Here is a 12,196-nt window from a genome sequence, read left to right as displayed (position 1 = left end):
CTCGGAATTTATGATCAATTTCTTGAACTATGGAATGACTGATAAGGTTTGGGAAACATTCGGTGAGCGGCAGAATCGGTTGGTGTTTCCTGTTAATAACATTTACAGGGTCCCAGATAGTCAAATTCTTCATGACAGAGTCATTGAAGTTGATCTATTGACCTAGCTATTAGATTTCAATAGTATTTTTTATTAAAACGTTGAGCTTATAGAAATTTCTGGACAATTCTGGATAATTTATGAAAAGTCTGGATCAGACAACATGAGGTCTGTATTTCTGGATGACACATAAAAATCTGGAAGATTCCAGAAAAATCTGGAAGGTTGGCAACGCTGGTCACAAATGACAAATTAAGTAGCTCACTATTCGTTCTGAGGCCGTTAAGATGCCATCTCGAGTTTCTCTGATCCTGAAGAGTTCCATACGTCATGCATGCAGAAACAGAGATAAAATCACAAAACAGAGTGTAAAGAGAGAGGAATGTTAGAACAAACCATACACAAATTTCTATCTGGATCAATTTTACAAAACTGATTTGCGCAGCTGTTTGCCAAGGTTTGGTGTCTTTCATACTTACTGTAAAAAGACATACACCGTCTTAGCCGATTTAGGCTTTACAGACTGAATAAATGACATGGACAACTTAAGATTAACATTTAACACCCAGTACCGAGATGGGAATCGAACCCATGTCATCAGTGGACCAGCGATTACCGTCTTAGCACGCTAACCACTCGACCACCGAGACGTACATGTAGTTGCTGTAGACTTTAACTGAAACAATTTAGGTAAATTGAATTTCCTTTCCCAGAGTAAAAGTTTTTGCAGACTCCAGAAAACACGTACAAAAATAATGACAATACAAATCGCTAGAAGAATGAATTTTATTTGTATTACAAAAATCTTTATTGTTTAAAACAGTTTTTTTTCTCATGAATGTACCTATATAATGACACAGGTATTTAAATGCACATTAGTTACAAACCACTCTCAGTGGATTTATGAGTCCTTTTTAGTGTTCATCACCAGTTATTCCTTCCCCTTGCAACATCACCGTTTCACTTGTATTCGTTGTTGAGGGCGCGTCCAATAATCATGCGACGGATTTCCGAAGTACCGGCACCGATTTCGTACAGCTTTGCATCGCGCATAATCCTTCCGGCCGGATAGTCGTTGATGTAGCCATTTCCTCCCAGTATCTGAATGGCATCCAGTGCCACCTGGGTAGCCTTCTCTGCACAGTACAGAATAACTCCGGCACAATCTTTCGGATTGGCTTTTCCCGCATCGCACGAACGAGCTACCGAATACAGATAGGCCCGGCAGGCGTTCATGGTCGTATACATGTCGGCCATTTTACCTTGAAGAAGCTGGAATTCTCCGATTCTTTGGTTGAACTGTTTCCGGCTGTGGGCATAGTCGAAGGCAACGTCACAGGCAGCTTGCATCAGACCAACAGGTGCAGCAGCAAGAACCAACCGTTCGTAATCCAATCCGGACATCAGTACATAAACACCCTTATTCAGTGCACCCAGCATGTTCTTAGCTGGCACTTTGACGTCTTCGAAGATGAGCTCGCATGTTCCACTGCCACGAATTCCCAGTTTGTCCAGTTTGGGACCTTGAGAGAATCCCGGGGCATCTCTTTCAACAATGAAAGCCGTGATGCCATGTTGAGGCTTTGCCGAGAGGTCCGTTTTGGCGTAGATGATGTAGACATCCGCATCCGGTCCGTTGGTAATCCAAAATTTATTTCCATTCAGAACGTAATAATCGCCTTTCTTTTCGGCACGAGTTTTCATCGAAACGACATCACTTCCGGATCCGGGTTCGGACATGGCCAACGCTCCGATGTGTTCTCCGTTGATCAATTTCGGCAGATAGACATGTTTCTGGTCTTCAGTTCCGTTTCGGTGAATCTGGTTGACGCACAGGTTCGAGTGGGCCCCATAGGACAGCGCAATCGCTCCGGAAGCACGCGAAATTTCTTCGTTGATAATGCAGTGATCTAGATAGGATCCGCCTAGGCCTCCATAGTCAGGTTTCACCGTTGGTCCGAGCAAACCCAAGTCGCCCATTTTGCGCCAAAAGTTTCGGAGGTCTCTGTAACGGAAATGTAACGTTTTAGATGTAGCTTATATGAGATGATAAGCTTTCAATTTAGAAGTTTTATAAAAATACTATTTATTCCGTTTACTGAAATTCGGGACTTGTTTTTAAACGAATATTGATTGTGTATCTCCCTGAATTTTTGAATATGTAACAGTCCTTAACCTTATTGTTAGATTGAGGTGTAGACTCAATTTTCAACGAAATCTTCACGAAAAACCCGGATTTTTCCCGGATCTATTCGCATTATTTGAAAAATCAAACACAAACTTCAAAATTATTATGATTTTTAATTTTTGTGTCATCATATCCGACATTTTTTGTGCAAGTTTTATTAAAAAAGATTCAACGGTTTTTTGAAGCCTAGAATAAGATTCAAAAATATGCCGATGTGTTTTGATGACAAACAATGTTGCAAGTATTTCTCTTCTTGATTTTTTAACATTTTATGCGATCAACTAAACTCAGCTATCAATAATACATTTGAAGATTTCAATGCAAAAGCTGAGCTCTGAGTCTTGCCCAAAGAACTTCTTTAATTACGTTAAAACAAAACTTAAATCAGACAATTTTCCATCAATAATGCAACTTGATGAACATGTTGGTGATAACTTATCACCATCAATGTTCATGAAGGTAGAACAGGACCCAAGCAACCAAAAGTCCCATAAAACAGGTACAAAAAAAGCTTACTCAGCCCCATCATTAATATGAAGTACGTTCTATGCAGTTCAAAAATTTAAGTTTAAGCCGCCGACCGTGGCCTGGAGGATAGCGTTCAAGTCTTCCAAGCCAGAGGTCATGAGATCGAATCCCGGTCACGGCATACATAGTACACTTTCTGTGGGTCGGTGGTTTTAGCATTTGTAAGATGCTAGCCATCTTATCCTTGAAAGATGTACGCCTTAGAGTTAAGTAAAATAGATCTCTTAAAAGAAACATGAAGTTTCAGTGAGATCCTATATGTGTGTGTTCGTTTTTTAAAAAAAAGTTCATATTGATACTTTCAAGTTCCAGAACAAATCATAATGACCTTCTATACAGCTTCCAGCGGCCTTTTAATTCAGCTTCCAAAAAATCGTAAAATGAGCCAAAAATTCTCTCTCTATCTCAATCGTACCCTTGGCATCGGTTCATATCACCATCTTTTGATTATTTATCATGTTCAGTAACATGTGTCGCCATTATGCCACGCTTTTATGTTTGTTCAATTTGCTGCTTAATTCTTTCTTTCCTACATATACACGGAAAATGAAAAAAAAAAAGGTAAAATTTACCTTTTTGCGAGGTGAATTTTTTCCACCCCTCTTTCGAGGTAAATTTTACCTTTTTTTCATTCACCTAGCAAAAAGGTAAATTTTACCTTTTTCAATTTACCTAGCAAAAAGGTAAATTTTACCTTTTTCGCATTCACCTTGCAAAATAGTAAATAATACCGTTTTCCCATTTACTGATTTAAAAGGTAAATGCTGGTTGGTTTGATTGTTTTCTTCAATAAGAATTTAAAAAATACAAAATTCTTTCAAAAATGATATTTATTGGAGATAAATAGGGACTGGTAATTCGGCTTCGCGTTCTTCTGAGCCGCTATGGCCGCTGAATCCACCTGCATTGCGTACATTCATGGCCTCCTCCGTTCGACTAATCCGGTCAGGTTCGGCTTTTCCGGCTGGAGGATGACGTGGAATACACCTCAAATCTCTATGGGCCGATCTGAAACAAAGCAAAACTTGTTCCTAGAATGACAAAACAGCTTAACCTCAATGAACGGGTTCGGCGAATAGTTACTTTTTTTTAGAAGAATTGTACCGTTTTGTTTAGCTCAATCCAGGTCAATTACACCTCGCTCCGAGGTAAGTTTTACCTTATTTGGATTTACCTTTTTTTCTAGGTGAATTATACTTTTTTATCGAGCTCAATTCAGGTGAACTTCACCTCGCTACGAGGTAAGATTTACCTTTTTTGGATTCACCTTTTTTCTCGGTGAATTTTACCTTTTTTCCAACCTCGATTCAGGTAAATTTTACCTCACTGTGAGGTGAGTTTCACCTCGAAGAGGTAGAAGTTACCTTTTTGGCTTTCATGAGCGTTCACCTTTGCTAACTCGGTAAATTTTACCTTTTTATTATTTTTCGTGTATCGCATCGGAATGGTCACTCAAGTATTAAATTACATAGGGAACATCCATAAATGACGTAGCTTTTTTACGAATTTTTATACCACCCCCCTCCCCCCTCGTAGCATTTCGTCACAAAGTCATAGACCCCCCCTAGATAATAACGTAGCTTTAATAAACCCCCCTCCCCATTTTTTAAAATCGATATTTAATTTAGAATAATGCAAAAAATAGCAAAACATAATAAAAAAGCATTTCAATCAGTCAAAAAAAATCAAGCTACCTTTCAACAAACAGGATAGCTAGTGAGTATTCAATCAGTTGCGTCGGTTCAAATTATCTCCATTCGGGACTCCAATGAAATCGTTGGGCAGCTTTCCTCCATCGTCTGTTCGGCTGGAATAATTGCATCTGTGATGTCAGCTGCCTCCACCCACTCTCTATCGTCCTCCCGAGTGATGACCAGCACTTCTTGTCCTCTTTTGCCTACAATTCGCTTTGAACGAATCTTTCTATCCGAGGCTGGGGCCTTGTGGATTTTGCTGTGCTCCTTTTGGAGAACATTTGAAGCAAAATATAAATTGCATTTCTTGCATGTACGCTCCTTGATACGCTTGAAAACACAGTCGGGCAGTAGAAGCCAAAAGCTACATGTTCAGACTAGATTGAATTAGGCATAATTTAGCTCAATTTTGATTTTTTTTTTTCGATATTTAATCAAAGCTACGTAGCTTTACTTGAACCCCTACCCCCCCTCTCGTCACACATCGTCACACAAAGTTAAACTCCCCCCCTCCCCCTCAAATGCTACGTCATTTATGGATGTTCCCATATTGAAAAAAAAAATTTTTTTTCTCGGCTTGGGGATCGAATCCCGACCTTCGTGGTGAGAATCGAACACGCTACCACAAGAACACGCCTTGATGTTGTAGTAAATCCCGTTTTGAGCACTTGTGTGCCCTTTATGTGACGTTGTAAGTCCCTTGCAACGTACACATAAATCACTTTTGCTACTTTAAAGTTCATTAATGAGTACATATTGTTCACTTTTAGAGACACATAAGCCACAACCGTGGTAAAATGTCTATAATAAATCTAAAAAAAATGTTCACTCATGGGAATTGGGCATAAGAAGTCACATACAAAGTACATATAATCACTTTTGCAACTTTTAAGTTCATTAATGAGTACATAAAGTTCACTCAAGGGAATTGGGCAGTTGATTCTCTTTGTCAGCCAATATGTAACTTTCAAAGCCTTCATTCAAGTAAATATGTGACTTTTGGTTGCTTGGAGATATCTTGAAGGGTTTAAAAAATTTAGACCACTCAAAGGAACCAGGGTCACATGGAATTACTCCAGTATTTATAAAGAACCTTGCCCAAGCCTTTTGAGGCAATTGTGAATGACAAGTTTTTTCCTTCAAATAAAAAATCGAATAACAACCAAACAACATAGATTTTTCAAAGGTCGATCAACTTCAACAAATCTTTTTGAATTCGTAGATAAAATGCAATGAACCATCCAAGTCTTTTTTTGCAAGTATTTTTATTTTAAAGTAGGTCTTATTAAGACAAATTTGATAAATTAAATAAAAAATATCTTAAATTGTGGTTTTTTTAAGGGTTAAACCGTGAATAGCTCTTCACACGATGATACAAACAACATATTTTGTTCAGCAAAGTTTAAGTGCATAAAAATCCGCATCTTTTGATGGCATTGGTATCAAAAATATTTTACGCTTGGTACACATTTTGCTCGGTCGCATCCAAAATTTTTGGACCAAAAAAAATGTTTTCCTTGGAAATAGCCTGCTTGTTTTACATTTTAATACAAAAGTGGATCATTTTTCATTTTTTAAGTGTAGTATTTAACTCAAACAAAATTAAAAAAATATAAAAAATATAAATTTTATGAAAACTTTTGGACCCAGAATTTATTTAAAATCAAATCTTTTGAAAGTGGACTTTTTTCAAAGATCACGCTTGCGGAACCTCTAAACATGATTTTTTTTAGTCGGCCACATACAAAAGTTTTTTCTGCACATCCTAATCTACCATTTAGAGGGTGAGCCCCCCAATTCCCAGAAGTTATGCAATTTTGGGACACCCTAGTGATCATGCTTGCGAATCATGGGGAGTTGGCGAGACAGTTCAGGTACTCGAACGTAAACAGCAGTACTCATCGTGTCAGTAGTCCCGAACGGCTCGGAAAGCATGCCACACTTACAAATGGCTTGCCAAAACATTGCCTTTTTAGAGAAATTTTTCGTTAAAAATTGATGTCTCCGTCTCAATACTTGGGCCATCTCGAACAGTGTAGTAACCTGGAAGCATTTTGTAATCAAAATTGTAATAGGCTTCGTCGTCGATGATAACGCACATCGATTTGCCACCAAGTAGTTGATCATATAATTTTGGGCTCTTCTTGGATTTACTGAAGCAGCTCATTTATGACTCGACTTCGGCTTTTTCCGCTTCTTATAAATATTTACTCAATCTCACCTCTTGGCACGATGGACTGTGCTAAGACGGGATCCACGTTTTTGGCCACATCCTGAACTAAGACAGTCTTCATACAGGCGTAAGCACGCACGACTTTCCGGTCCAAAGTTTTGTCCACCGGACTCGGATTGCACCCAGGTTTTTGTTTGACCACAAGGTTGCTTTCCTCTCCTTACTTCCAAACTGAATTTCAGACCGCTTCAATGCTTACTTCTTTCATTTTCGCCAACTGACTCAGTGAAATTTTGAGAATAGTACACCACTTGTCCACGATATTTTTGCGCTTTCCGAAGAAATGCTTCTAATTTCAACGAAAGTTATGAAAATTGGAGCTCACGATACACAGAGTTTTAAGTTGAACTGTAAACAACAACACCCAGTAGAAAACAGCTGTTTTATAAACGTAATCCGGAATGAGCAGAGTTGTATCAAAATCGTGCTTAGACATAATGGGACACCCGATAGTATCTTTAAAGTGAATTTTGTAAACCTCTCGTTGTATGTTTTTTGTATGTTAAAACAAATACTTTTTTTCCAATTTTCATTGATTTGAATGTTTAAAAAAAATAAATCATTAATCAGTACTTTTTGAAATATTCTCTGATAGTTCAATCAAACCACGTAAGTTTTCAAAAGAAAATTCATCGTTTTTAAGTAATTTTTATAATTTCAATAACAGCATGTGATCTAAACAACTAAAAAGTTTTTATTACTCTGAATATATGTATGTTCTTAAAAACTTAAATCTAGCTTGCTTCTTAAGAAAAGAGTTCTTGGGGTTTAGATTAAGGTATGTGTAAGTGCGCTTTGCGACTTAAACAGGTACCGTAAAAAGGGGTAAGATTGATCACTTTTTTCAATATTTCTCGATTATCTTTTCTGTTAAGGGGGATGTGACATGTTTTATATTTTTAAAACCAGTTCTGGACTCCTGTGAGCGTAAAACAAGGTTGAAGAAATTTATTAAACTACTTTAAATTTAATTTAAAGATATCGTCTTTGTTTAGATTTTGATACTTTGGGGTAACCTTGATCAGTGTCTATTTTGACGGTTTAACGAGTTTTCTTGATCGTAAAGGACACAAAACATCTTCATAATATTTACAAATGCTAGTTTGTCAATTGCTTAGGCTGTTCGGAACAAACTCTAATGATATAAAAATAATCATGAAACTCTACAAAATTGGACACAACACTTTCGGTGGCTCAAAGAGACTATATTTGTAACTTTTGGTCTAGTAAATTCTGAGATATACAATGCTGAATTTTTGTGTTTCTTGGTTTAGATTTCTTCGTGGTAAAAAAAAACAACATCGCAATTCTTAATGTGTTCAGGCCGAACAACAATTAAATCGAAAGATGGACAATGATTCTGCATAAATTAAGTGGCTAAATTTTTTATCATTACTTATAAAATTTTAACTACAGAAAGAAATAAAATTTTGCCTTCATTCAATTCTCTACGCTCTCGCAATATTCTTTAATTTTTTCCTTCAAACTTTACAATTTAATAGGGTTTCTAGCCTTTTGTCCTAGTCTTTTGAAAAGAAAAATAGATATTTCAACATTTTGAAATAACATTTTTACTTTCATTTGAAATTTTCAAAAACAAACCAAGCTTTTCCCAATTTGAAACTCAACATGAGGGTTATAAAAGTAGAAAAAAGTTTTGAGATATTTTAACTTTAGATTTAGTTATTGATGATCATGTGGAAAAATTCCATGTTGATCAAAGCTACCCCGGTGATCAATGTTACCCCGTTTTACGGTGTTAAGAATCTTTCATGAAATACCCTCATTTGTTGATAAAGCCTTATGGTATCGACATTGATTGATTGACAAATAAGAGTGTTGATCTTCAGTGTTTGGTTTAGTATGTTCATTCTTTAGTTTGTCAGAATTGTCATTCTATATTCTAAATTCCATATTCTGTGTAAGTGTAATGTTTCCAAATCCAGAATATACATAAATCTAAAGCGCAACTTATGCGTAGTTAACCTTCGGTCAACCACCTTCACATATACCGTACATTTGTTTTTGTCATTTTTTTTTATTCTACTCACTTGAACTCATTCTGCTTGTCAATTTCCTGAGCGAACGGTGCCAGTTCTTTCTGGGCAAAATTGAACACCGTCTGACGTAGCTGAAATATCATGAAGGAATGAGTTAGCAAAACAACAAGATAACAGAATCGACTAAAGTTGCAAAAGGCTATGGGGAAATAACCTATCTTCTGATAATTTCTATCCTTGCTAAATTGGACTCAAGGTTGGTCTAGACTTGTTTTTTTTTTCTCTAACGATCCTCAATGATCGTCAAAACCTACCTGTTGCTGTTCCTCAGTCAGTCCGAAGATGCTTTCGTCAATCGGATAGTGGGATAGGTTCCGAGAAGTGACCGAGATCGCTCGACTGGGACTGGTCAGACCCTTGCTCAGGAATTTAGCTGCACTGGTGAGGCCGCGAAGTGACATCTTCTAATACAGACACTTTTTTCCTAATGTTTTTAATGACTTCGATCACTTGGAAACTCCCCCAGGGCTGGCCGATGACTTTTGGACGGTCACAAATTGTAGTGTTTTAATAATATGCTGATTGATTAGATTGTGGGGAACGGGTAAGCACATTAAGTTGTTTTTTTCGCGTTTCGGTACGAACTATGGCAACAAAATACTTTTGATTCGATCAGGCAGGCGTACGACAACTCACTAACTTAAACGACTTGAACAGAGAAACTCGGACACGTTGTTTGTGTTCATCATGGTGATTTGTTTGTGCAAGTGTGCGAAATCGGTGGAATCCTTCTAATATTTGTGAATAAAAAAAATTGCCAAAATATGCAAAAATCTATATAAACATGTTCATGATTTATTTTTAAAATAAAATTTTTGAAGCAATTAGTAGCTGAAATAATCAATAAGCGTCAAACATGCAGGCTGATTGTTGAATGAATGAAGAGAGCAACCTTGAGCACGTGGTGATTCGGCTCAAATTCGCATAGATTAGGTAGATGGGTTTTGAGTACGTTGTGTTGAAATAGTGGTGGAAGCTTAGATCAAAACATACTTACGTGTGTGTTGTACTGGCTTCGTTGAATGGAACTTTGGAGGCTCGGCTAGTCGGCATTACGCAATAAAAATGAAAATATGTCAAATCAATAAATAAGACTTTATTCGAAATTCCGTTTTAAAGGAAACTTCAGAAAAAAGCAACATTTGTAATTGAGGCAGGATGAATTCTGAATTCAAAATTGGAAGTCCAGAATTCAAAACTAACAGTTCAGATTTAATTATTAAGAACTGTTCACGAAAGAAAGTGGACACCTGTTTTTAATGGTAAAAGTTAAGTTTTTGAAACAAATTAAAAACTCATCTTGAAATATCGTGAAAAGTGTACATTTCAACAGATGTATGATAATTCAGAATCTTACGATTTGTTTTTAGAGCATTGATAATATTTTTATTAATACATTTTGTAAAATTCCGCACAACTTTGTTTGTTGCCTTTTGCATGAATTTACAATGTTTCTCAATGCGTATGTTGATAACCTCAAACGGGGCATCATGCAACAGCAGAGTTAGATGCAACATTCGTATCCACAACACATATTCAATTAATGATAACAAAATGATGCTGATATAGTTTCTCACATCCTGAGATAGTTTTTTTTAAGTTTTTGATTCTCTTAGAAAATTTAAAAATCGAGCAATAGATGAACAAATTTTTACATTTTTCAGTTATCAGTCTGGACTAAAATGCATCAAAATGCACATCAAAGATTCGCCTTTAAAAGCTCGTTTCCATATGCATCACGTTTGTTTTGCATCTCGTGTTCGTTAATTTCAAATTTCATCCATCCATTAATTTTTATGATTTCAGCTAGTATAATTTTTTACTCCTAAATGTATGCAGCACATTTATGCTTTTTCTTTAACCCTCATCCGCATTAGAGTGTCATTTTGACACTATTTCAAGTTTGAATGCTTGTAACTTTTTTCAGAAGCTTCAAAAAACAAAATTTTCTTCGGGGACCCTAAATGAATTCAAAAGTTCTTTAATTTTGCATCTTTACTTTATTTATGGACGAACCCTGGAAGCCTGGACAAAAAAACTCCCTTTTCCGACTTAGAGTGTCATTTTGACACTCCAAAAGTAAAATCCATTTAAGTCGTTTGAATGATTATGAACTTCATATAAAACTTATATCAAAAGAAACCTTGTAATGTCAGTAAAATATGTTTAGAACATTATATATAGCTAAAGCTTCTAGTTTTCTCGTTATTCAGCATGAAAGAAACAAAATCCGAAAAAAACATGCCTCAGGAAAACTGCTGTAGTTCATATATTACACGTCCAAAAAAATATTTGCCTGATACATATGAAAGCTGAAGTTAATGTCTACTTCATGGAACAAAGAAATATTTTTTTAAATTTTTTTTAATGAAATGGTCACAAAAAGTTCAAAAAAGTGGTCTGAAAAACCTACTTTTCATTCGTTTGCTAGTAAATACTGTTTGAGCGATGGTAAAGTTTTTTAAAAAATATGACTACAAACTTGATTAAAATTCTAACATTTTGCTGTCTTTAGATTTTCGATGCAACAAAAATTGAATTTACTAGAATTTTTCAAAGTTGACTACTTTGCGCGATTTTTTCACTAATTGAAATTTCATCTTTTTTTGTGGTCCTCCGTCAGATTGTACCCGGATTTTCAGTGCTTTCTCGCCGTTTGAAGCAATCAAAACTATATCCATTGAAAAGGGAATTTTATCTACATTCTAGTGAGGTGCAACAAATCACGCTGTGAGATTTCACAAAAATATGAAAATTATAAACGTAAAATCATTCCTGAATTTCTAGAACTACAAGCAGCGCGTCCAGCAAAACGTGTTTGTTTGCTCTCCGAGTAGGTACGGTGGGTGGTGATTTGGTCAGAGAGCGAAGCCGACAGACGAAAAATGATGCGTGTCGTGACAAGCAAACGTGAACTCCTGTCAATAGAAAATTTCCAACCAAGAAACGTACGACACGCATCATTATTTCGTCTGTCGGTTTTGCTCTCTGCCCAAATCACCACCCACCGTACCTACTCGGAGAGCAATCAAACACGTTTTGCTGGATGCGCTGCTTGTGGTTCTAGAAATTCAGAAATGATTTTACGTTTATAATTTTCATATTTTTGTGAAATCTCACAGCGGAAATTGTTGCACCTCACTAGAATGTAGATAAAATTCCCTTTTCAATGGATATAGTTTTGATTGCTTCAAACGGCGAGAAAGCACTGAAAATCCGGGTACAACCTGACGGTGGACCACAAAAACAGATAAAATTTCAATTAGTGAAAAAATCGCGCAAAGTAGCCAACTTTGAAAAATTCCAGTAAATTCAATTTTTGTTGCATCGAAAATCTAAAGACAGCAAAATGATAGAATTTTAATCAAGTTTGTAGTCATATTTTTTAAAAAAC

General features: G+C 36.3%; 1 protein-coding gene across 1 annotated transcript; it reads right to left on the bottom strand.

The window, feature by feature from the left end:
• Window positions 1-867: 867 nt before the first annotated feature.
• On the bottom strand, window positions 868-9,426 carry LOC129754686 (isovaleryl-CoA dehydrogenase, mitochondrial). Its single transcript, XM_055750887.1, has 3 exons — window positions 9,057-9,426; window positions 8,794-8,873; window positions 868-2,104 (listed from the first exon to the last, which is right to left on the bottom strand). Exons 1-3 carry the CDS (start codon window positions 9,201-9,203, stop codon window positions 1,060-1,062), a joined length of 1,272 nt encoding a protein of 423 aa, XP_055606862.1. The 5' UTR covers window positions 9,204-9,426; the 3' UTR covers window positions 868-1,059.
• Window positions 9,427-12,196: the final 2,770 nt, after the last annotated feature.

This window comes from Uranotaenia lowii, chromosome 3 (genome assembly GCF_029784155.1).
Source record: "Uranotaenia lowii strain MFRU-FL chromosome 3, ASM2978415v1, whole genome shotgun sequence".
Lineage (NCBI taxonomy): Eukaryota > Metazoa > Arthropoda > Insecta > Diptera > Culicidae > Uranotaenia > Uranotaenia lowii.
The sequence above is the reverse complement of the archived record's forward strand: the minus strand, read 5'-3'. Positions and strand labels throughout refer to the sequence as shown.